The following is a 26,648-nucleotide window of genomic DNA, read 5'->3' as shown; positions in this document are numbered from 1 at the left end:
TTGCTTCGAAACTCAGAACGTGTCGAAACGTTTTGATGAGCTTCGTTTTGTTTTGAGGCTGTTTCGAAGTCCTTTGTTTCGTTTCAATGCCACTGTTTCGAGCTCGAAATGAGTCAAAACAAATTGTCGAGATGAAACAGGCAGTGAAATTTTGCGTAGCCCTAGCGTACACGTGTAGCTGTCCTGTGGCAGCTGCTGCCTGCCACCAGAGCTGCTATCTAGCCAGTTCTTCCCCGCCCTTGTGTGCTACCTACATGTAGTACTCTGACCTTGTGAAATTGGTCTGAAATAAGCAGGATGCATTTCTTCGGTTACCAAGATCCTTTTGAATTCTAACCCTGTCCAAAGTGACTCACAAAACCCCTCACAACCTGCAACGAAATCTGGACATAAGGAGGAACAAGGTAGCATCCCCCCTTTGAGATGAACGGGTCACACCATGCAGAAATATTTCAGCCTGCAGTTTTCAAGTCCAAGGAAGCATGCATTGACTGGCAGTTACCTTCGGAGGGATCTTGCTAACAAGAAAAGTTAAAACAGAAGTTCAATGGTAACCAGCAAAGGAAATTATGTGCTTGGCCCCATTTTACTTCTATTCCATTTATAAAGCCAGTCATACCCCCAGAAAGCAATTATGTAACTGCCCCTCATTCTGCCAGAGCCATGTTCAACCTTTTAGAGTGGGAAGCAGGGTGTTTGCAAACTGGCTACCTCTTGGGCTCCCCTCCATTAGGGTAACGTGGGGGAAAGACTCAGGGAGAGGAAGGGAGGTAGCTGCCAATGGCAGAGGGAGAAAGGAATGGAAGAAAGCTTACCTCTGGCCAGCAGTGACTACCATAAGAGACAGGAGGGGGGAAGAGTAAGCAGTACCTGCTTTAGGAGAGGGGAGAAGGAGAGTGCAGAGGGCTGCAGCGATCAGTGGCATGGCACAAGGCATGGGAGGGGACACGCTAGACCAAACTGCTTGCCCTGCACCACAGGCCAGATTGGCACTATGGAGAACAGCAAGCACTCTCAACCCTCGAAGGGGACAGGAGGTTGAATCTTTAAGATACCAAGCTTTGCTCTACTTGAAATTAAAAAGGTGGTAAACAAAACCAAAACCCAGTATGATCCATTTTAATTTGCAAAACAATTGATGTCAGAATCCCATCAGGTCTCCAGTTGTTTGTAAAGTCTTTCTGGAAACTCAAGACCTGCACAGCTATAATTAGAAAGTATTTTTTTCTTTTTTTTCTTTTTTCTTTTTTTAATGACAAAAAGACAGAAATGGGTACAAGCTGAAGATAGTTTCCACTCCTTCCCCACTGTCTGCAAAATAGCAACAACCCCCTTTTTCTTTCACCCTTTATCTCACAAGTATTTATACATACACTTTAAATTGAACTTTTGTGTGATTTTTTGCAGAATAAAGGGAGTGGGCTGTGAGCTCTTTTGGGGAACGAGTGAATCTCGCTGGCATTTAGCTCTGGATCTCAATTGGAACCTCTACCTCCTACTGATAATAAACTTCAAGCCAAGCTAAAATGCAGGAGGATTTCCAGACCACATATTTCTCATTATTATAATGATCAGGGCTGGGATTTTCAAAAGCCTGAAGGAGCTAGGCATCCACATCCACAACTCCTGAAAATCCCAGCCTATGTAGTCTCGAGCACACACTACAGTCAAAACCAAGCACAAACTCTTCTATCCTAAAATTACTGTACACAAAGGTGGTGGAGAAAAGGACAGTAAAGCTGGGGGGGAGGAGGCAGGTTCAGTATGACCAATGAATAAGCAAATAAATGCACAATATACCATTTTAATCAACAGACTTGATTTGTAACATTTAATGAGGTCTGATGTAGGAGTCTCTTATTTAAACAACAATAAAATAATTGAAGTGAGAATATTTTATACCATAGCAGTCAAATAAACACACAGGATGTAATTGCCTGTTTATTTAGTGGAACCACTTTGCAAAAAAGAAAGATTTCTAATTCCCTTCCCACAAACACAATCTTCCACAGATAACAGGCTTAATGCAATTTGTTCAATTGACTCCAAACAAATTAAAAAAAAAAAAAAAAAGGTACAATCTCAAAGTTAGAAACTAAGTCCACACATTTTCTTTGGGACCAGGAATCTGTACATAGTACAAAATATACATTTATTGAACTTTCTGTAAACACAGTTTGAATTGCGTAAAACTAAATAGTGGGTGAATTACTGGGAAGAATAATTTATTATATAATGTTATACATTCTACCTAAGGAAAATAATTTTGCTCTTGTATATTACTCTGTTAAATTTATAAATTTCATAATGAAGCTGTGTATTCTGCAAACATGCTTTTCAAGCTAAAATCCCTCCATTCATAACACACTATACAGTTTATCAATGAATAGGTTACACTTCCACAAAATATAAAGAAGAGCTTATGAATTTTCTACAAAGACAGGCACAGCAGGTCACTACAAATGAAGTCTTTTGCTATGACATGGAGTCAGCTGTGTAAGGAGGACAAGTGAAAAACTACTTCAGCGTTTCTAAATGGCCTTCGCACTAAAACAGATGCAATAATAAATTTTGTTCAAAGGATTTCATCAAGCAGCCAGTTCTAGAAACTAAACCAAAGACTCCATACTCTTAAAACTATTCCATTTCCCCTCCATAACAGAGTCCATGCTTTTGAACTTCTCCTCATATTAACCCTTTGGCACTGGTGGTTGGGATTTCCCGGCAACAAGCTATATGGTATTTTTACAGCTAGAATTTGCTTGATTTAGCACTTACAAGTACTAGATTCCTGGCACCAAAGAGTTACAGTTAATCAACAGACCTGGTTAATCCAAACACTTGGTACCCAAGGTTGCAATGAATCCCAAAGCCAGCAACATCATGCACGCTAGGAAATCCTGACTTCCAGAATCAAGTGGTTACACTATGGTAGTAACACTTAGTGTTACGGGATGTTCTGGGATCTGCATAGTAAATGCTGATTTTCTAGTTTAATATTTTGGATGTTTCATGCTGCAGCACTGACACTGTATCAAACTGCTGGCAAGAATACCACCTTCCTCAAAAATACAGGCACGGTTTGTCTCCTTGCCAGACTGCTCAGTAGGGTTTGTCACTGGACACAGAAATTGTATTACCCAAGAAATAGTATTACTCAAGCCTAGCACTTAAAAATGGTTTTATTCAGACATCTTAGTGCCAGAAAAATTCTCTCTGGTTGCATCTGTTTCCTAAGCTTTACCCAGCCATAAGTAGAAAGCCGCATAAGAGAAGAAATTTTTAATTTATGCCTATCTGATGTTTTCAAGGAAAACAGTTCATTTAGATCTTGGAAAGATTAAGCAACCGCTGTTTTCTAGGAAACTAACACCTATTAACATTGCCACCTTGCTCTCCTTAAAAGAACATTGAGTCTGATGATCTAGTAAAAAAATTACTGCATTTTTTTCCTCTTTAAATTCCAGCTAAAACCAACCCAAGGCAGGCTCTAAATCTGCAAAAAACATGGTGCATGTACATCAGTCTCTGTAAAACAGCACGCAGGGCAGAAACCTAAATGTGCCTGCAACATTCAGGATTGGGCCATCAAATTTAAACTTGCCTCAATAATCTGCGTTAAGAACAGCAGTGTTTTCCTAATCTCTAAAACCTAGGAAGTGAAATGGATGACCCTATTTCCAGTGTACAAATAGACATGAAATGCAAAATGTGAAGCCATGAGTGAAATTAGTTGCATTTAAAGCTGGGAATCTTAATCTACAGCTTTTGACACACGTAAGAAAGTTTAATGATTATTTTTGACCCAACTTCCTTTAAATCCAACAGGAAGTTTGTTGTTTGTCCTCTACTATCAATAATGGCACCTTCTTTACTCAGTAGGCCTGCTCCCACTGCGTATGAAGAGTCCCGCTTACTTTGTCAGCTACAGGTAAAATGTACTCCTACTTCCTGCAGCTAGGGGAGATCAGGTTGATTATTAGTGTGGCTCATACTTCAAGAGACTGGAGAATGAAAACCCATTCCCCGTCCCCCCCCTTCCTCCCCTTTCAGAAGGCTTCACCATCCTACACAGTGAGCAGCACAAGCCAGATCTAAAAAGATATATGGATGCATTATGGGATTTCAAAAAAGTGCCTAGGCACAAACCACTGGAAAATTAAGGCACATTTGAAAAATCCCACAAAGCACTTATCTGCATTGTAGACACCCACATATATTTTTGAAGTGTGGCCAGCTGTCCTTAGAGGAGTTGGTCTAAAAACCCAAGGCAGAGGAGTTATCATCATTGGTGAAGTATGACACAGAAAGAACCCGGCCTGACTTTTAGCAGCTTCAGAATTAGACCATAGGAAAAAACATTTTCGTGTGAACCAGACAGACACGATTGCTGAAATGCAATCAATATTAACCTTGTTGTTCATTTGTTTTACAGATAACTTTACAGAGAAGAACCATATTCTAACGGGAGTTATTTTTCCATTGCCAGCATAAGAGGAAATGTCGTAAGCCTAACTTCCTTCAATTTTTAGCTTGAGAAGCTAGTAAAGATGAACCAAGTACAGGATGGTCCTTCAAGCTTGAGGGAAATCCTAGAACTGTGACTATGTGCAATGAAAAAGTGCTTTGCAGTGAATCAAAGGTGAACTGCAAAGCCAAGACAAAAATTAACTCAGAAATATACTGAAGATCCACTTCCTTGCAAGTCAACAAGTCATTCAGCTTGCTAAAAGTGAAAAACCCAACTTTCTCCATCACACCATTATTCCATGACATATTAGGGTCATATGAACTATGGTCAAGTTTAAGTATACTTGGTGGCACACGGAAGAAACAGGGGTTGCTTCCCAGGATCTCAGAAACTAGGAGGGCAAAAGAAGGCAGGGCAGTCATTTTGGGGACTTTTAAGAGTAAGCTGACAAATTTTAGAGACTTTGAAGAAAAAAAGTGTGTCGTTAAAAGGGAAGGGTATAACCATGGCACTGTCAGTGCACATCACAAAAATGGTGCAGTTCTGGAATGAATCACTGCATACAAAAGGAGGGGGAATGGAAAGTCTACAAAGTTGTTACTAGGGCTTCCCGAGTTGCCATGCTGACAATTACCATGGTACATGGCACGAGTCTCTCCCCTGCAGCCACTGGCTCTGTTGGCAGCCCAGCAAGGTGATTTTGTATAAGCAGGCAATCCTGCAAGAAGCTTCAGCTTCCTGCATCTGTGCAGAGACCCACTGGCTTCAAGACGACTCCACGTGGAGGTGGAGAACCGTTCATGCAGAGCACGCTGAAGGATCGGATTCCCAGAGCCGGCACTTCCAGAACCTGCCCAGCTAAGCAAAATACTTAATATGCACTTCTCAGCTTCTTTCCCTTTTCACGTTAGCTTTGTGGCTCACGGCAGAAATAGCATTCATTTTGCTCAGCACAGCACCCTGAACATTCATAGGGTCTGAGTATATTTCAAGAGGCATCAGTTGTCTCTTGCTGAAGGCAGAAAACTTAATCTGAGCCAGCGACAGGGAGATGCAATGCTGGTTTAAGTTGAATTTTTAGAAAACAGTAGATAAGAAGGGTTATTGAAACATATTTTGACTTGTAAGGAAGTTTAACCCTTGCAGAAAACTGGACCATTACAATTTTCAAGGGTTTTTGTTTCAGAATATGGGGGGCGCAGGTGATAATTGGGGCAGGACTATTGCAGGTGTTCATTTCTCCATGAAACGAATCATGAACAAAAAGAACGTTAGTAAAATTTTCAAATAATGAGCTGCCTGTTACACAACATGCTCTGAACGAGTTTACACTCTACACAAATTTCTGGTATTCAAACATACCAAGCTTTCTCTAACAAAGTCACCATATTTGAGCTCATAAAGTTTTCAAGGTAACAACAAGCATTTGCATGAACCTTTGGAACAAAATTAAAATATGATAGGCATTTTTTTTTTTTTTGAGTCTGTTAATGATGGCAACCATCTTGTTAGCCTTTTGTAATGGAAACTGTACCTTCGTTTGCACAGTCCTACCAGAAATTGATATATTTGTGATGTTTTCACCCTGGACACCTCCAAAAAACTAATGATATTTCAATTCTGTGATTCAATTCTTTTTAAAAATGTTTTAATACTGAAGCAAAACCTTATAGCCAATTCTACAAGAGGATCTTCAAGCAAAGACTGTTACCTTTCCTTAAAAGATTCTACTGAAAGAACCGGTCCCTTTTTTTTTTTTTTTTTTTGAATGATGAACACTAATGTTGAGTAAGAAGCATCTGCCAGTTGGAAGTGTCACGAGTTACCTAAGACAGCACCACCCTCAAAAAAAAAAGATCAGCTGTAATAAAAACTATGTTCCATGTTTCAGTTTATTTCAATTACCTTACGAATTTTCAAGTTCTTGGACTGAGCAAAATGACTCAAATCTTACAGCTTTTAACCAATTCAGTTGGAAACTATGCAGTAGATCATTTGATAGTCAAGTCAGTTAATACCCATAAATACAAGATGTTAATAACTACCATGCATTACAAAAATAACCATCAAGGAGAATGCTGTAGTTATTTAACTATTGGCTAATATTCTTCAGGCATCTTGTTGTAGTAACACACTGTCCTGGGATTACCATATCTCTTCATGACAATACAGATGAAATTCTTTTGTCCGATTCTAATTTCTGCTGAAGAAAGAAACTGCATGATGGCAAAAGGGACAAGTCCTCTCTAGTGCCACTGATTGAGCAGGCCAACTGTAAACCCCGCTGTTTTGCAATCTATGGTGTATGGGAAGCCCCAACATGTCTATGCAGCAAGTCTCTAAATGGGTGCAAGAGTCTTGCAAAACCAGAGCCCACTGAAAAATGCAACTGAATCAAGTTGGATAGTGGTTTTTTAAGTTAATGCATTTTTAAAAACCCTATCTTGAGTGAATTCCGAGTCGCATACAATTATTTGAAAACAGTGTCATCTACAAAAGCAGTACAGGTCACATCCCCCCTCAAAATGATCAGTGAAAACATTTAATCTGGCTACAACAATATTCACAGAAATTGAAACCAGTGAAGCTGTCAAATGTAAAGGAACAACAGAAACTTGAACAGCATGGGAAGCAAAGTTACCTTACAAAATGTCATTGCCTTTTTTTTTTTTTTTAAAAATGAGAAAGTTGGGACCATCCTATTTGAATGCATATTCAAAATACATATTTGAACGTAACAAGTGCATTTATGTCACACACAAAATCTTCTTCCAGAGGGAAATAAATAGCACACAATACTTCAAAAATTTTGCTATCTTGCCCCTGAGGTGCTAATGTTTTTAGCATTAAAAGAAAAAAAAAGTTTAACTGGTGCAAAAAGGAAATGCACAAAGGTGCAAAAGTGCCTTTTTAATTTTTCTTTTTGCTGCTTAGTGAAAAGTACAGCTAGTCCCTTGCTAGAATATTTTATGCACTTAATTCATGTACTTCATAATTCTACTCCGTACCTAAAATGGCAGTGTTTATGCGCACATAATTGATTCAGTGCTCTCACCAGATTAAAGCGCTAAACATAAGGCAGAAAAAGAAGGGATGGCAAAAAACATTCCTCCTTTACCTCCGAATCTAGTTGCAGCACTGGTAGCAATAGCAGAATTGTTCTTTATATTCTTTAGAAAGGGCCTCATAAGAAAAGGCTTTAAATATACAGTATGTCACTGACACATTTTAAGTGATTATTGTTTGAAATATGGCTTTCCACCACAATTCTGCAATTTTTAAAGGTTTTATATCTCGAAGTTTCCACAGTCCAGTTCAAGGTTTTGCAGTTTCCAGAACTAAACTTTAGTCTATGTAGAAAAGTAATGAACAGAACTTTATCTGCCTAGTCTAGTCCTAGAATAAGTTTAGCTTCCTGTACTAGTATACTGTGCAGTATTAAATACATATGTTCATTAGGTGCCTGCGAAGCTATGACATTATTATAGTTTTGCACTCTACAACAAAATTAGACATTTTAAGCATTTATTTGTAGGTAGGTAAGGAATTGGTTCTTTAAGCAAAATTGCTATAAATTTATAAATACAAATAGTGCTTATGTTCTCTTCATTCATGCTTGAACAGGTTACAAATTGAATACAATGAAGTAACATTTAAGCACCACACATAAACAAAAGGGATAAAAGAAAAAAAATGCTGGTATATACTATACTTAATTCTGAGACACTATAAGTTACTTTTTCACTGTTCAGTGATCCCTAACTCTGCATTAGTTTTAAGGCTATATATACAAATATGTATATTTCAAAGTTAGGGAGAAGACAAGTTATAGTAAAACGCAACGTACTACATTTTCCTATCAAAAAGTAATTATACACCAAAGTTTTCATTTTTTTTAGTTGCAGTAAAATTTTACAATCTACTTATTCATTTATTTTACTTTTGGGGAATCTGCCTACTGAATGATTAAAGTAAACTATATATTAATAACAAATACAATATCCTCAATCTAAAAAGACAATACAAGGTGCACAAAACAGTAGTTTTGCAAACATGACTGATCTGAAAACTCGTTTTTGAATGTTCAATGGGACAAAGCTACGCTTAAATCAAATTAGTTTATTACTCCTATAAAATTTAAAAATTAGAATTTTAATAACCAACAGTTAAATATTGTCAACATGCTATGTTTCAAATCACAAATACTGTTTAACCACTACTTTCTTATTCCAAATAAATGGGCCAATTAAAACAAAACAAAAAAAACCCACGATAAAAATGTTAAGATTGTCAGGCTCTGACAAAAGTATTTTCATTAAGCAGTAGGCAAATTCAAGCCAATGCACATCTCAGTGAATAAAAAGCCTGAAAGAGAGAGAGAGACACACACACATGTAAAAATATAGGCTAAGATTACACCTGCTACATCCTCTAGTGTCTGTCTATGCCTTGGGCAGAAGTCAAGAGTTCTCCCCATTTTAAAAATGGGATACAATTATTAAAATATTTCCCACATGTGAAAACCGCATTTACAATGGCACTGAAATTGTAAAAGGCAGGAAAAAAGGAATTACACGTATATGGTTAAATTTCTTGTTTGTTAAATCAAGCTTTATTGATAAAATGGAATTCAGACTATTTTATTTGGAACAGCAGCCAACCCAGCCACTCAGGATAGTTAAAATGCTGTAGATGCTTACTGGTATGTAGAAAGTTGTTCCTCTGTGCTCAACTGATTAGCAAATTTCATGTAAGAATTTGTAAGAGGCAGGTGAAGAATCAAGGCTTTCCAACCCCAAAATTGGTATGCCTCTGAACCCACTCTATTATTACAGAGCATGATCTTCTGTTCCACTGAAGTCAAGCCAAATCTCCAATTTATTTCAAATGAGAACAGGAGTGGGATCACTATAAACAGCAACAGAAAACATGAACAAGCGGTATACTGTGTTATTTTTCCACCGCCAAGCAATTCACACGTGATAGTTGGGATAAACTGTCCAAACACTCAGCTTTATATAAATAAGTAATCCTTACAGTTTTGTGCACCTCTTGAGCATCTACCTGGCTAGGCTGCTGCTCCTTGCAATCCAAAACCACAACATGATTTTAAAGGGCTATATATTTGTTGCGTCACACAACAAGCCAAACGTTTCTTCTAACTTTGATAGTGAATTAAAGCAGTTCATAATTAAATATGAGCATTTTGTACAGGACAATTGCACTTTACAAAAACAAAATCATACAACATAAATTGCTGGAGTCTGATTTACAATATGAATTATGGTTTGAGATCACGTTACAGAAGTCTGTTATACAAAAATCATCAGTTCCTGGGCTAGATGTCGTACTGCTGTAGTTTTCTGGTGTAGTCACTCTCCAACACATCATATTCCCTTCATTAAATAAGGTTGAGGGTGGACGTTAAGAAGGGTCACTGAGGTTGGGCCGCACTTTCATTTGAAGGATGAACGTTAACTCCACAGCTAGATGGGCAGTTTTACCACATATCATCAGTTGATGCAGAGTCCTTAAAGAAAAAAGAAGGAACCCTTTAAAGTCTGGAGCGCCCAAAATTACAGCAGTTTCTGGATAATCCAGACTGAAAAGGGTAAAAAAAAAAAATTGGATAATTTTAGGATTCTGGGGTTGTTTTTTTCCCTTTTCATGAAGAGCTTCTTACTGGGAATAATATTTTACAAGTATTTTATACAAAAGTATAAATTAGAAATATTTACTACTTTAAAAGCTTTATGTGTCATTTTAAAGCCTGCTGTGAAATATAAAACATTAGTTGTTTACAAAGACTTAAGATACCTTGAAACATCTTTAAAACACTGTTGGGCAGCTTAACTGTTACCTGACTTGGCTAGGATAAAAACTAGTTTAGTTTACACCCATTTCAAGTCCCACTTCTCAACTGCAATGTAGATATAAATCGCCATGTTTAAATAGCAACAGCATAAGTATACCCAAGCAATTCCAAAGTTCATTTCAAACCAGTTCAGCCCTATCTTTTAAAATAGAAACTATTTTTCCTTTGTTTTTTGTTTGTTTATTTGCAGGAGCCAAAAGGGAAGAATGATCACGAGGGAAGCGTACTAGAATAACCGTTTCACTTACAAGTTAAACATGAAATAGCAGTTTCCATATAATACCAGATGCATCCAGAACAGGAGAGAAACTAGAATCTGGTGTGGCCTGATTTACTGTGAGCATAAAAAGTAAACAGGAAGTGCAAAAATCTGCTTACCATTATATACTATGCACACTGCCACACAGAGCTACCAATGGTCCTTAAATTGTAGCAATTTGCATGCTAAACATTTGTAGAGCGATGACACACTACCGTGCACAGTTTTTATATTCAGAATATAAAAGACAATTCTCTTTCAGCTATAGGTATGTCACTTAAAAACAAAAGAGGGCATTAATGAAAGTTGCTTGATAAGAAAAGGTAACAAAACTTTCCAAGCAAGCAGGCAACTTGTTATGCCAAAACATTTAGAGTCCATTTCATTTCTGTAATTGTTAATTAACCTGGTCCATTACAGTAGCTGCAAAATCTTGTACACTAATAGCCCTTACAAAGCAATTATGTTGTCAATGGAGTTAATGCTAATTTTTAAATTGCTTTTATTTTTCCTGGTGTGAAAAAGAATAAATTATGTAAGTCTTAGCATAGGATAATCCAACTATTGGGAACATTATGTTAACTGAAAGGTAAGTGTGAGCAAACCAACTATTATAAACTCGCAAACATGTGATCAACAGAAAGTTGCAATAAGAGTTCTTTCATTTATCTAGACAAATTATGACTTCCCAAAGCAATTAGAAATATTTTAGAGGTAGAACTTGCCACTGTTTTGTGGTACCGTAATGCTACAATTTCTCAAATCACGAAGGCATCTGAGATTGTATCGTTTCCCACACACTGGGAAACCAGGTACCACAACCAGACAACTGACTTCTGGATCTTGAATGCAAAGCCTAACAACAAATACTGCATGGAGGTTTTGTGGTTTAAGATGAAGGCAAAATGCAGGAAAAAGGGCACTTCTACAAAACAATGGTGTTGCTTATGGAAAAAACACTCTCTCCATTATCAGGGGAGCTCCACGAAGTTGCACACAAACAGCTAAATGGGTATGTTTAAGGGAAAGGGATGGCAAAAGAAATACTTACAGTATCATCATTCCTATAGGGGTTCAGTCTGTTATAAACAGCTTCAATCACACTCCGTCTAAACCAAACAAAACAAAGTGATCAGTATTGTTTTAAAACCAGGATGCACATTTCTTAAATGCAATCCCTTAGAAATAATGGCTAAAAAGATTCTGAAGATAGGGAACTCAAGTTTGCTACAAGTTTGCTCCTATGCTCTAAGGTTGGCATTAGTTTATGCAGCGCTGTATGACCACTCTAAACCTAAAAAGTTCTTGGGGTTTTGTGGAAAATTACATCTTTGCCTACCATTTTTACTGGTGGATTACCAATGATGTGCTTCAAGGGGAACGTATAATATGTGGGGTGTGGTGGGGGCAGAGGAAAAGTAGTAAACTTTTCTGCATTACTGAAAGCCCTGCATTTTGGGTTTTTTTCAAACTAGCTTAAAATATACATTTTTAATTGACCATACTTTTTAAAATATAACTTTAAATCTAAAAACGGTCTTTTTTTTTTTTTTTTAAAATGAAGGAGTAAAAGCTTCCCAAACACATGTCCAGTTTTCTCCTCCTCCAAAAGAGACTCATCTTAAAAAAAAGTGAAAGGTTTTTGTTTTTTGCTTTATTTTAAGCGTATTCCCATCATGGAGAACTCCATAACATGGTGGCAAAAGTGAGCTAGAAGTGTTCTGAAAATTCTTCTTTTGTTCACTTTTAACGTTTTGCTTCATTTAACATCGTCACCAAGGTACAGATTAAACACTCCAAGTCCTCTGGTAAGCACTCAGTTGAAAAGTTACAAAGATATATAGAAGTAGCTCATAATCCATGATTTCCTATTTGTACAGTGAAAGTATTTAGGGGTAGAATCTGAAAAACAGAAGAATCAAGCGGGGTGGAAGGGGGTGGCAAGGACAGGAAAGGTTTCCTTACCCAGAGCACAAAGATTACACTGGGGAGGATGCAGGAATATGCACTACTGATTGAGACTCTTTAAAACTCTCCTGGTTACAGGCTTCTGACCAAGCTGAAAACTGCCATGGTTCCGATTCAATACAACCAGGGTGTAGAAAAGGTCTGCAGAGGTATCTGCACACCCTGACATAGCAGAAGGCGACTATATTAATAATACATGAATTTCTGCAAAGCACCAAGTGTTAAATGCATTTGAATATGAAGTGAGCTGCTAGGACACTAGGAACAGAACAGTGTGATAACAGAAGGGGAAAGAGGAGGAAGATATAATGCTCATTCAGTGAATCCACTCCTCCAAGCATCACCTAGTGGCTGTAGGTTTAATGAGCGATTGTAAGAACTTTGGAAAAAAGGCAGGATCTCGCACATTCTGTTCATTTCTAATCTTTGCATAAGGTGCAAAGATTTTTGGGGGGAAAAAAAAGGTCTCACAACTTTTGAAGTTACTATACTCCACTAAAGTTTCGGACTTGACATTTTCAACCAAGTATACTGCTTGTAAATGATAAAATTAAGCTTTCCACTGCACTTCCAAAATCTCACCTCAGATGGATATCGACCACGAACTTGACATCTGATCAATCTTTATAAATATTTTGCAAGCCGTTACACATACTACTACTGTGTATTCCCAGGAAAGTTTTAGTTTTTCCATATTTCTCTTTTTTAAAAGAAATAACTCATTATTATTGGAAAGTCCCAAATAAACAAGGGAAAAACAGCAAAATGGATAATTGAAAAGTGATGTGCTATACACAAGCTGGAAGGAGGGGGAAAAATAATAAGAGACCTTTCCCCTTAAATTCTCAGCTATACAATTACCGTAAGGTGTTAGAAGTGCATAAAAATGAGGAAAAACTAATTTTCAAGTTGACAGTCTTCCTTTAAGTTACAGTAAGGCTCAGTAAAGCACAAACTGGGTGCTTCTACACAAGTTGTTTACTGCACAATGGACTAATTAGCTGTGCAGTAAATGTCTCAGCATCTACACATGTACCTCTGTTAGGCTGGAGTAAAACAATTTATTCCATAGCAGGATACTTGTAAATACAAGTACTATCCTGTTGCAGTGTAAAGACATCACAGCAGCACATATGCTGGTGGGTCTGGCTGGGGCATACAGGTGCTTTCATGTGGGGGCTGCCTGCTGGCTAGCCCTGTGCTGAGACACCTTTATGCCCCAGGCAGCCTCTTGCAGCAAGCTGAACGGGGGAGAGCAGTCGCAGGCCGGCAAACTGACCTCCACAACACCTTGCTAGTCAGGGCTGCTTCACCTCAGCTCAATATGCTATGCATGAATAAACTGCGGAGCTTATTGCTTTAGGGTTAATTGCTCCCAGGTGCACGTTCAAACAGCGTGCCCAGAAGCAATTAACTCCAGAGCAACAAGTTCCGCAGTTTATTCATGTGCCATAATTGCATGGGTAGATATGCCCACTGAAGTCTAGTCCTCTTCAGACTTTTTAAGCTCATGCATAAGTGCTAATCCTAATACATGAGGTTTTTTGAATCAGAGTCTAAGCTATTTATTTGTTCAGACTCCTTTTTATCCAACTATAAGCAAGCTAGCATATGCTCAGTTGCACAATAGATTTTAGATTTCTTTCTTTAAATAAGAAAATTGACAAGCAATGATTAGTTCACATGCACACAACCCTAACGTAAAACATATCAATACAGGATCAAATGTGTAGGAAATAAATCCAAGACTAACTTTTTAAATTACAATCTAATTTACTCAGCCAAACAGTGCAGCCAGAACGTGCCTTTGTCCTATACATTGTTTTTCACGTTAAAAAAAAATAACGGTTCCAACATTTCAGAATGATGCAACTGTGCTGTAGACCAACTGTTTCTCATGAAATGGTGCATTTCCACCCCTTTCACCACGACCCTCAAAGGCCTCTGAAGTCAGGTGCAGCAAGAAAACACTTGCTCACAACTCCATCAGGAAAAATACTGTGAAAGTCAGAGAATGGATATAAAAGAATGATAAAAATTCCAATTTAATGCCGCAAGACTCAGATGTGCCAAATATATCATGAATGCTTCAAAGAAAATTGGAATATACTGTCCAAATGGTATCTATTTATAACTCACACTATATAGCTGGCTTGCTTTTTCTACATTAAAACTATTAGAATGAAAACAAAGTATTTGTTTCTTTTGCAGTTCACTTGTTCTTGTTGTTTATTCCTCATTGGAAGTCACGACTGGCAACAGAATTCTAAGAACAATTTAACAGACACAGAGAATATTTGCTTACTTTGCTAAACTTGGGATCTACAATTTTTGACTCTTTTAAAGTTTTAATGCCAACTTAAAATGGTTAGTCTCTCATTCAAACTTAATTCACTATGGACAATAATCACAAGAAATGTACCTAAAATCAGTACCCTATTTACTGAGGATGATGCCCAGAGCTGACCTGAGCAGGGTGCATGCCACAGGGAAATCAGCCCGTGCAGGGAGGGCCCTACCCACACTCTGATCCCACAGTCCCAGACCTGAAGCTGCTGCTGCCACAGCAGCAGCAGCAGCTGGGGGGAGGGGGGGGGGTTATGCACAGCAGCGGGCAGCTGTACACAGAGCCCCGAAGTGCAGGGCCTGCGCCGGTTGCACCGATTCACCTTGCCCTAAGGACGGACCTGATAATGCCAAATTTCACAAGAGAGAATTTGTATTTAAATCTTAGTGTATACACCATATTGCAAATAACAATCCATTCTATTTCTTACATTTTTAAAACGTAGTAGTAGTTAATACCCATTATCAAAACAAACAACAGGCGAGGCCACCCTTAAAGAGTCAGATTATATAGTTGCAGGAAGAACAGATTTATTTTTTATTTTAGAAATTAATTATCCACCATCAACCCTAGTCTCTGCATCTCTCTCAGTTTCAAATAAGTCAAGGTACAAAAACAGAAATTGAGAATATACAACCCTTCTCCTCTCCAGATAAGTGCTTTTTGTTTTTGTTTTAAGAGTGGCCTTACCCCCCCAAAAAAACTTAATCTAGTTTAAAAGCAAATTTAGACAAATGTAAACTCACTTGCTTGCCAATTCACCCCCTGGCGGGAGGTTTGGGATGCTCTCAGTTGCTAACGTGCGCATCACATGGACTAAGTCTGGTACGCCTTCACCCTGCTTCTTTATGATCTCTGAGAATCAGAAGTACTTTTTGTAAGTGCAGTCTAAATTTAACTTAAAAAGACATGTTTAAACTGACTTTTATCAAAAAAGCAACCTAACATTTTTTTAAAAACATTTATCATGTTCAACATCATAAACTTACTTTTGTGCCACAACAGAAAAATAAATTTATTCTGTAAAAATGTGTCATGCATTTGGGGGGAAAAATACCAACTAGAATTTCTTATTTTGCAGATCAAGTCAATTATGCTTCTGTAAATACACAATATGCTATCAAAATGATAGCTAGACAACAAAGGTAATTTTAACGGGCTCCCCTGGTATATTATGTATTGCACTGTTCCAGTGAAACATACGGAGCAAAAAGCAGGTTTTAAATAATGTCACTTTTTATCATCTGGAATACATTAGAAGATTACTGTCATTGTAGAATGCATGATATTTTAAAGAAACAAGAGAAACACTTTATAACTACTTGAATGTGCAGTATTACAAACATTAAAAAACAATGTTTAAACTAATAAGACCCAAGAATGTCAAAGTTAAGACAACTCCATCGCTGACTCATTTAAAGGATATTTGGACTGTGGGCTGTAAATACCCAATTCAACTTTTACCTAGGTAAATAAGAGAATATCTACTGCAGCAACAGCACAGTTGGCTATGAATGAAGTTATAAAATGCTAAAATCTAACCATGATTTTCTGAAGCAGTGAACATCTACAACTTCTGAATTTAGAGACGCCATTAGAGCTCTTATCAAGCCTTGAAAAAACAAGTCAGGTCTCATCAGTTTTCCGATTTACCTATTTTAAAAAAAAAAATCTTACAAAATAAGAACTGTTAACTACACCATCATGTGTAAATATGCAAGTCTAAACTAGCAAGTCTTCGAGAAATATATTTATTGGTTAGACTTGAAACTGCTGATCTTCGAGTGCATATTATAGCATGTATAATATCTGCATATGCAGCATTTTGTATTTAGTAAAAATCTTGACAAAAATGTGAAAAGTAGTTCACTGGAACAAGTGGAACATGCACTTTCCAAAACTAGATATATAGAATAAAGCACCGGTTTCCAAGTTTCATTTTTGTAACCTAAGTGAGAGAGTTAAGACACACTAAAGTTTCTGAGATCAATATATTGATACACTGGCGAACTGACTGATGTGCAGAACAGTTTTCCAGGCTGAAATATTCTGTAAAAAACCCAACTTCATAACATTTTGAAGTTGAACCCTTGCAAACAATATACAGTGGAAAGTTATAACCAGTGTCAAAATTCGCAGCACAAACATTAGCTGTTAATTCTAAACCTACATTGTGAGTACAAAAGGAATACAGGTTTTTACATACCACACATTAGGCAAACATCTCAAAACGTGCCATTTTTTTCAAAACCTATGGTTAAAATTCATGCTTTGCCATCTAGCATTTGCTAAAAATAAGTCTAATACTGTTAATCTGAATAAAAAGCAAAGATCTCAGATTTGGTTTGCCAAGTTCCTTTATTGTATAATCTTGAACATCTAGCATATTCTACATTGCTCTAAAACTAAAGTTCTGCTTTACAAAAATAAGGGATTATCGCTTGCCTAAACTACACAGTTTCACAACCTACAACTGTAGTACATGTAACATACAATCTCCACTAAATTAATACATTTATACTTTGATATAGGTACAGTCTGAATGAACACTGATGACATAATAAATGGAGCCAATGTTCTGGCTTTTTTTAAGTTACTGAATTGTTATTTCAATACATCTTGTACTCTCCTTCTCTTTAACCTAGTTTATGCCCTCTGCATGGTTTTATCATATAAAATGGAAAAAATATACCTGTAGTCCTAAAATAAAGAATTCCAAACATACCTACTTATTTTCTACTTTGAATGGCGTTTTCATATAAAATTCAAAATAAAATTAAAAATTTCAGAATTTGATTAGAAATAAGGAATTTAAAGCAACTAATTTAAGATTCTGCATTTCAATTAGCTCCTTGGAATACATATTTAATCATCAGATTTGTTATGGCCTTTATTATGTATGTTTAACAAAACTGGTTTTAAAAGTGGAACAAAAACCCCTTTAAGTCATTTTACCTCAAAAAGAAAGAATTAAGACATCTCAGTAAATGGAGTTTAGTGCAATCAACAGTACTATATTTTGGAATGACTTCTTAGACAATTCTTCTTAGATTATCATCAAATCCTTAAAACCATTTTAAAGCAACACTAATTTACTAGAACATGACAAAGTGACTTTAGATTTATTTCACCTCCAGACATTTATTTGACCCTCCAGAAGCGAGCCATGGAAAATGTCTCAAAACTGACACAAAAAAAATAGACTGAAGGAGTGAAAAGGAGTCCAGTATAATGGAATGTGGATAATGTTTATATTTATTAGTCCATTAAAAAAATAATTCCTTTTGTTGTTCAAAATGGCCACGGTCAACCAAAAAAAAAAAAATACACGTTACAGAATGCCTTTAACTTCATTACTTTCTGGACTTTGCTGGTCAAGATATGTATTTCATAATGCAGTTATTATGCACTATATTTCTAGCAAGTAAATATTTAGTGAGCTTAGTTTTCTAAATCACACAGACTAAAATACTTTTAGAATTTCTTTATATTTTATCATTTCTTCAGCTAATTTTGAGAGATTTTTAAAATTTTTAGTAACAGTGGTACTTCATACAGTTTATTATAACAGCTGTAAAATTAATTCACTACAGCTCTGAAAGTTTCAGCAAAGGTCATATCAGTCCTACCTCAGTAGATAGTATTACGTTTACAACATGAAACAAACTTAGTTGCATAAGACTGGTTCAGTTTAATATAACAATAAGGTAAATTTGCAGCTTTATCTTGCCATCCTCCCTTGTGAATAGTCCCATTAACTTCACTCACACAAGCGTCATCTCTCTTCACCGCCTACATACGATTTACACAAATCACTCAGGTTGCATTTTTTTTGATAAGCATTTGTAAGTCTAATTAATGTAGCTATGTGCAACATCAGAAGAAAAAAAAATTAAGACCAATGAAGTGTGGACTCTAAAGGGAAGTAGCAATGTATTTTCTAGAACTGTCCACATTTTATCCTATTAAAATTAGGATTAAAGTGCTTTATATCTACATGAAAGTCTTTTTCCACACAAATATGTCGTCTCCCTCATCCCTGAAATGCAGCATTTCTAAAAATGCAAGATCCCATCAATCAAATGCATTGTTTTATATAGGATAATCCCATTCTCTTCCAGCACTTAGGTTCTTCATTTACACATTAGGTTTTCCTTCCATGTATTGTCAGACATCTAGACAAGTTATGTCAGTTAAGAATGACACAGCCTTAACCTGAACCTTGATCTTATAAAAAGCTCATCTACACAGTGGGTTAAGATGAATTAACTGAAAAGTGTGAAGTTAATGCACGTGAGTACATTAGCATGTAGTAGGCTAGGATGTGAATATAGAACACTAGTTACTCTTCACTAACTTCTTCTGAAGCTGGCCCCTTGGGCAGCCAAAAAAGGGAGATACAGGGGCCAGGAAGGAGAGCCACTCCCTGGAATGTCTCCTGATCTCGTTCTACCTTGGGCTCTAACTCCCAGTGAGATAGAACTGTCCACACTCCACTGCTCTCCATCCATTTTATACAATGACTAAGAAATGTTCTGTTGCAGCCTGTACCTTCAGGAGGAGCGGAGAGGGGAAAGGATAATGCCCAACTTGTGATGTGCCAATTAGCAGTGTGCTCAAATCAGAGATGCAGGTTCCAACCACCCTTGGGTGAGGGGTGCCTAGAATCGAGGTCTCATTTCCTGCAAGTGTCCTAACGACTCCACTATTGGAGCTAGGACACCAAAGGCCCCTGTTCCTCCTCATTTTTCTGCCCCCGCAACGAGCCAGATATGCACATACGTGCTCAGCATGCTGCACATGCTTGTGTGTCGACAGTGCGTATACTGCCATTACTACCCACTAACACAGCTTTGATATTGTGTCCTGATACTCAAAATGTCCATGAGAGTTAGTGTAGAGCAACCAGCAGGCTAACTACATATTCAGTTCCCCATCATGTAGACACCATGTCAAAGTACACTTACACCATAAGTGGACACACATACAGAAACAGAGCAGCCTCAATCTACTTGACTTTTCAGAATTAAGCAGCAACAAAGTTTAAAGCCACTCTGCTTTTGTATGAACATCCATTACAGGAGTTGGTGTACTCTGAACTTGTACACTAACTGCAACTTTAGTTAACACATCTTAACTCCAGCTGTTCCCATATTGGCAAGACTTTTGTGAAATCTCCAAAGTTGAGATTTTTATTGTTAGTGTCACATAGTGAAAAAGGAAAAGTGCACAGAGCATTCATAAAATTCAAATCATTGACATGACAGTTCTGCAAGAACTCTGCATATCATGCCAATGCATGCTACTAAGGACTGTTAGCTTGCATAGTAATACAACAGATTCATAATGACAAAATCATTACAAATCCATTTTTTAAATACTGTTTAATCTAGAAGTGAAGCTGAATGTGTATGCTATGTATATTTTTGATATTTTAGAAACCTTAAGCATTTTCATGATATCCACGCTTCAAACCTGATCTCTGCTTGTTTCGATTTTTAATTTGATTATTAAAACCTTTTCAATCATGTCTTAATGCCACCATTGCTAGTAATGGCAATCTCTGTTTCTTCTACAATTTTAACATTCAAAACCAAATCTGATTTTTAAAAAGTTACTGTCAAGTGAGATATTACATGCCCAGCTTCAGTTCAGCATGATTGTTTAGCTATAATACTGAAATGCTGCACTTTATAGTTGTATTAGAGGCAATATTACAATTACATTATTCAAAACCATGACCCTTCAGTTACACGATATACTAATTGGGCCAAAGTGTGCAACTGTACATGGCTTTACAGAAACAGAATATTCAAACTGCCATCTTAATATTATACCAGATTTCATTTAACTACATAGGACAGAAACCAGATTTTACCAGCCTGAAGTTATTGCTGCTAAGGGTCCCATGAAGCACAAATGGATTACTTTTTCCTACCACCCTGAACAGAATTTCCAGGGTCATGAATTGCTGCCTTTTTAGCATCATTTTGTCAGGACATACAGTATACATCCACAGGACTACACAAGGGCATTTTCCGAGATGTACACTAGATGTCCAATGGCACACAAAGGTTTAATAAAAAGCATATATGAGTTTAGTTGCTTGGGGGGGTTGTTTAGAAACAAAGTTACTTATTTTTGTGTAAATGATCCACCTTCTACTCTGCTTTCCAGGTACTTGTCCAACTCTGTCTCTCTCTTCACTGCCTCTGGCAATACCTTTGGTGCATTTGGAAAACAGATCAATATCACGCTCATGTTGTCTCGACTTCCCTAGTGGGGAAGAAAAAACAAAACATTTTTTTAGATAATATGCTGTATTCCAGACACTATGTATGCACATACATTGATTTTATCTCAAGTCCATATCAAATCGGTTTACATATTAAAGTTTATTGTGTAAGCACTTTTGCTCGTCGTGCTATTTAAACATGAAAAAGCTCTCTTGCAAACACTATTCCAGAAATCTGCATGTTGAGAATCATTCAGCACATATTTTTCAAAATGTATACAAAGCCAGAGTTCTAAGGGGGACCTTTATAACAAACCTAGAATTGAGGCTTCGTTTGGCTGAAAACTGACCTTATCTGCAAAACGGATATTGTGGGAAATGTGATGAGACTGCAAAACCAGTTTTCATCTTGCATTAATATCTTATTGTTTAGAGGCTAATATTAAACGTTAATTGTTCAAACATCAAATGAATAAACAGGAACAGTAAGGATATTTAAAGCCACTTACAAAACAAACTGCTCACCAACTCTGACACTATTGCTCATCTACAAATGCTGCTATTATCAAATGGGTCTTCCCTGTAAGTGATTGTTTCTTGTGACCAGAGCCAACAAGAGGCTCAAATGATATTATCAAGTGACGCAAACATCATTATCTGAACATGAGAATGCTTCTCGCCATGCAAATTTTTAGAATACAAGTGAGTAAACTGAAGATAACCTGTAGAAAATATTTGAATACCATACTGCAGGTCCATGATCTGGGCACAAACTATCAAATATTTAATTCAAAGTATTTTAACTGGTGAGGTCCTTGTTCTGCAGATACTTGCATACATGCTTAACTTTACCTGCAAGCAAACTGCTGGTGCCAGTCAGACTGCTCAAGTAAAGTTGAGCATGAACACATATTTGCAAGAATGGTGCCCATATGATGCTCATACTGAGAGAAGCATAAGGTCCCTGCAAATAAGCATGACTTTGAGCAGTGCTTACATTTTCCAGAGCTGAAATTACAAGTGAGCGCATAAAGCTTTACTTTAAGACGTTAGAAACTATTAGCTAGTTAACATGGTTATAGTCAACTTTCTCTCAAGAACATGGTGTCAATGCCAAGGATGTTATCTTGCCTTTACTTGCCACCTCCCCACAAATATAAAAGCTCCATTGTATCAATACATATGATTAACGACTTGTCCAGGGAAAGGATGCTACACCTATAAGAATATCATTTAACATACCCACTTTTCATTTTATTAAAAAGCCTTCAAAACGCTGACACTATACATGGAAAACATTCAAACTTGGCATCTGTTAGTAACTGTACAAGTTAATAATATGCAAAAAGCTGGTTGACAGCTAAAGGCCATAATAAAGAAATGTTAACAGGAGAAAAAAATTCTCTGTGCAGAAATGAAATTTTATAAAGAAGTTTTTTGTTTTTTAAAAATAAAAAAAACTCATAAGAGATTTTGGCCAAATATTTTAAATTTTAAATTTTAGAAAAATCAATCATTTCACAATGATCTTGGTGAAATCAAGCCCACAGCTGTTTTATTTTCCAATGTCAGAAAATGAAGAAAATCAGGATTTCATGTCTGCCTCTTATCTACTTCCTGTAAGATCTATTTTCCCATTCATCTGAAAAACAATTTCCACTTAGTTACTTCACCTTTGTGATAGTAGCACTGTGATATAAAGTCACTCAGGGCACATCCACACTGCAAAATTATCATGGCAAGTATCACTGTCCTCAAAACACAGTGTTGTTTTGTGATGGCTACCCCATGAACCAAAAACAATGTACAGGCAACCCCCATTTAGCGCTCTTAATTGGTTCCTGAAAAACTGAGCATTAAGTGAAACCAAAAGCTTTTGACAACCCAAAATGGCAACTGCAAGTGTTTTTAAATGACCCAAGATGGCGACCACAAGCGTTATAACAAAACTTGATGAGTGCCAAGTGGAATCAGGCATCAATTTAAAATGAGTGGTATAGCGAAATAGTACCAAGTGAAACAGCATTAAGCAGGGGTTGCCTGTACCTGAATGTGTGTCACACTGCCAGCAATACTAAGAGCCAGGGTCCCTTCACATGACTACAATGCTGCAGGAATGCTGTTATGTTGCTTTCAAAATCAAAAACAGTCTACATAGGGCAGCACAGCATGTTTGTGGCACTGCTGTCTACCATGTAAGCATGCAGCCTCCACGTAAAGCTGTTTGGATCAGACCCATTATTTCCAAAGCATATAAAAACAAGTTTGTTTCATACATCAAAAAATAAATAAAAATTAAAGGGGTATTTATTTTTCCTGAAAGTTACTTCTTAAAACTGTCAGACAGCTTTCAATATGCCAGAGCACACAGCATGTCTTTACATCAGTTTGACTCTAGCCACTCAACAAAACTCAGTATGGAAGCCATGCTGGTCCAAGCTATATGCGCACTGCAATTCTTGGAAGTGACACAACTGTATCATACAGATATTGTCACAACAGAGTATAGGTACCAAACTTCAGATACTCTACAGATTTGAACCCAGATTTATATTCATTTTGCTGATAATAGAGAAACTTCAACTACTGTAGTGAAAATATGCTTCTCCTCTTAAAATTCTGACTACCTTGTACAAGCAGGTGTCGACTATCTCATTGCAAACTTTCTCAAGGTCATCGGTTACTTCAAGTCTGGATCTTACAAAGTCACACAGCTCTTCATTTCCCATAACATCCCAGATACCATCACAAGCCAGTATGATGAACTGATCATCTTCTTCTGATCTCTCAATTTCATAAACTTCAGGCTCTGGCGACACAAGCTGCTCTGTGGGACCCTTCCCATGGACACATTTGTAATCAAAGTCCCCAAGTGCTCTTGACACAGCAAGAGAGCCATTAACACGCTGAATCATTACAGAGCCGCCTGCATTCTGTATACGCTCTTTCTCCAGTGGATTACTTGGTTTGTGATCTTGTGTGAAGAAATGAACCTTCCTGTTTCTACAAAGTAAACCTCTTGAGTCTCCACAGTTGATGAAGTAAGTGTGTTGAGGAGAAATCATGACACCCACAGCTGTTGATCCGCTTCTGTCTGCACCATGTTTCTTCTCAGAAATTACTCTCATATGTTCATCAATTTGCAGAAAACCTGTTCTGATTCCATTCTTTACGCTCTCCACAGAAGGTGGTCCATCAGACCCTTTAAAATCCTGGTTGCTTGTGATGTGATCTAATAAATGCTCGCAGCAATATTTGGCCACCTGGGATCCAGCATGCCCATCATATACAGCAAAAAATGACCATCCGTCAAGTCCATTTGGCAAACCAATCACAGCTGTATGCGCATCCTCCATCTCGACTCGCCAACCCTGCATACTGCTTAGCCCATAACGAAGCCCATTACCCTGCCCTTGGGCATTATGTTTCTCCATCTTTGGCTTGTCTAAAAATGCTCCCATGATGAGTTGTTCTTTTAGCACTAATGGAAAAAAAAAAAAAAAGAACATTGTTATTGAGCTATTTCTAGAAAACAAGTACCCATTTAAACGTGTCACTAGAAACTATCAAATACAGAAAGTACAGTTGAAATGTTATGAACAGAAGAAGGAAGAGAAAAAACAGCAAGAGAATTAAGGCTGGTTCCTAGTCCTTTCCACTATATAAAAGAGTGGGCTTATGTTCAAATACAAAAGTCGGCTTTAGCTCTGTACTACCTTCCTTTGCTTGCATTGTTTTAAGAGACCCAGCATTAGCCGAAACAACTCCATATTTTTTGTGACTATTTAGTTGGTACCCTCCATTAAAGGATTGCACTGTACTGACAATTTGTATTTTTTCCATCAAGCATGATGAACCACCGTTCAAGCCATTTAATTAGCACACATCTTAGATTCTTAGTTGTACTAGATGGAAAGCATCTCAGACTCTTATATTGTGGTCCATATTTATTTAAAACTTCAAACTTTTTATGCATTTAAAACTTCTGTGAGGACTACTGCCCTTGACATCTTTGAAGAAATCCGTTTAGAAATAATTACAGGTATCAGACATCCATATTTTATAAAGAAGCAGGGATTTTTTTTCCCATTAGTATTTCCCAATCGTATGTAGGTACAGATAACTGTATATATAGCATACCAATGTACACACACAGGCCAAGAAACAATGGACTCACACACACAGCTACGTATGCACCCATGCATGTACCCAAACAGAGTATTATACTTTAGACAGTATAAACCGACAGGTTTATTATCTCACACGTTAGGGATCAAAAGGGTGGGATGGATATCTATTAGTTTGTGCAGTCATTCAAACATCCAAATCAGACAAAATTTTACATGGTCAAAAATTCTGCATTTGTTCAGCCTGTGTAAGAAGCCCTTGTTGTATAAACACAAGGTAATAAAAGACCTGCAGACCTATTCTGTTTGTGGACTAACAGACTAGCAATACAACCAACTGTGAGAAGGCCAGAACTATTTTCTGGTCCACTCCCAAACTAGACTGCTACAATGGCAGAATTTCTCACATTCACAAGGGATACATATACATCTATCTAAAGAACTGATCCACTGTGTATAAACAACAGTGCCACTTTGTTAGTGTAGTTCCTGAACTAACTGCAGTGAGAAGGAATAAATTTCTCCCAGTAACCTTGCAAATTCTCTCTCACCTTCTGCCCATTTGAAAGCAAAACATGTACAGTCAAGGGCACACCACACAAGAGTATTTACATTTGATCTAACTGCAGCAGCATATTAAAATATATGCATAGTTGACTGAATATGCAGTATTCTGCTGATAGGCATTCAGTGGGACAGTCAATATTAAAAGTGCAACGTTAACTTGTTCTGTTAATAAAAACAAAGTAAACTGTCAATTTGTAAATTAAATAGATTCTTATAGTAACTAATTATGGTTCACAAAGTGTAGCATACAAATACTGTCATTTGTGTGTTAATGGCATATCCAAAACATGCATTAGGAAAGAATCACATTACAACTGCTGTGGAAAGCATGTCTTCTTTACTTAAATCAACTAAAACCCACTACTGGAATGGGACTGGACCAAGCTCCAGTGATTTACACTGCGGTAGGATAACTCAAGGATAGAATTACTTCAGCCAAGATGTGAGATCATTTATTGCACTATAATGATCTTTGAATATTCTGAAATACAAAACACAGCAAGTGGAATTGAACTGAATAATTATTGCAAAGCTTAATTCCTGACCTGTAACTGATTAATCGATTCATATATTGCCTTTTCAAGTTCTGTAAAATATTTTTCCTTCCCATTTTGAAAAATTCAAACAAAAAGGGGAAAGCTAGAAAAAAAAACACAGTAAAAATGCTTATATAAAAATGCTGTCAAATGCAAAGTATGCAGACCAAACTTTTCCTCTAGTCATGATCTCGGGAATTAACTTCTAATTGGATGAAGAATGTTTAGGTAGGTGTACCTTTTAAGTCACTGTCTCTTGAAAA

The 26,648-nt window shown here is 37.1% G+C and overlaps 1 protein-coding gene across 3 annotated transcripts in view; it reads right to left on the bottom strand.

The window, feature by feature from the left end:
- Positions 1-6,345: 6,345 nt before the first annotated feature.
- PPM1A (protein phosphatase, Mg2+/Mn2+ dependent 1A) overlaps positions 6,346-26,648 on the bottom strand; it is a 39,039-nt gene continuing 18,736 nt past the window's right edge. For 2 of the 3 annotated variants that reach the window (XM_019550924.1, XM_019550925.1), the window contains exons 2-6: positions 23,783-24,636; positions 21,079-21,196; positions 15,667-15,775; positions 11,657-11,714; positions 9,984-10,073 (exon numbers count right to left, since the gene is read on the bottom strand). In XM_019550924.1, coding sequence (XP_019406469.1) covers positions 10,026-10,073; positions 11,657-11,714; positions 15,667-15,775; positions 21,079-21,196; positions 23,783-24,616 — 1,167 coding nt within the window. In that variant the 5' untranslated portion in view covers positions 24,617-24,636 and the 3' untranslated portion in view covers positions 9,984-10,025. Of the gene's footprint in view, positions 10,074-11,656; positions 11,715-15,666; positions 15,776-21,078; positions 21,197-23,782; positions 24,637-26,648 lie in introns of all 3 variants that reach the window. The other variant, XM_019550927.1, reaches the window with a different exon arrangement.

The sequence above is a fragment of the Crocodylus porosus genome, unplaced genomic scaffold (genome assembly GCF_001723895.1).
Source record: "Crocodylus porosus isolate Cpor-Errol unplaced genomic scaffold, CroPor_comp1, whole genome shotgun sequence".
Lineage (NCBI taxonomy): Eukaryota > Metazoa > Chordata > Crocodylia > Crocodylidae > Crocodylus > Crocodylus porosus.
Note: the sequence above shows the minus strand (reverse complement) of the source record. Positions and strands in the feature narration are given on the sequence as shown.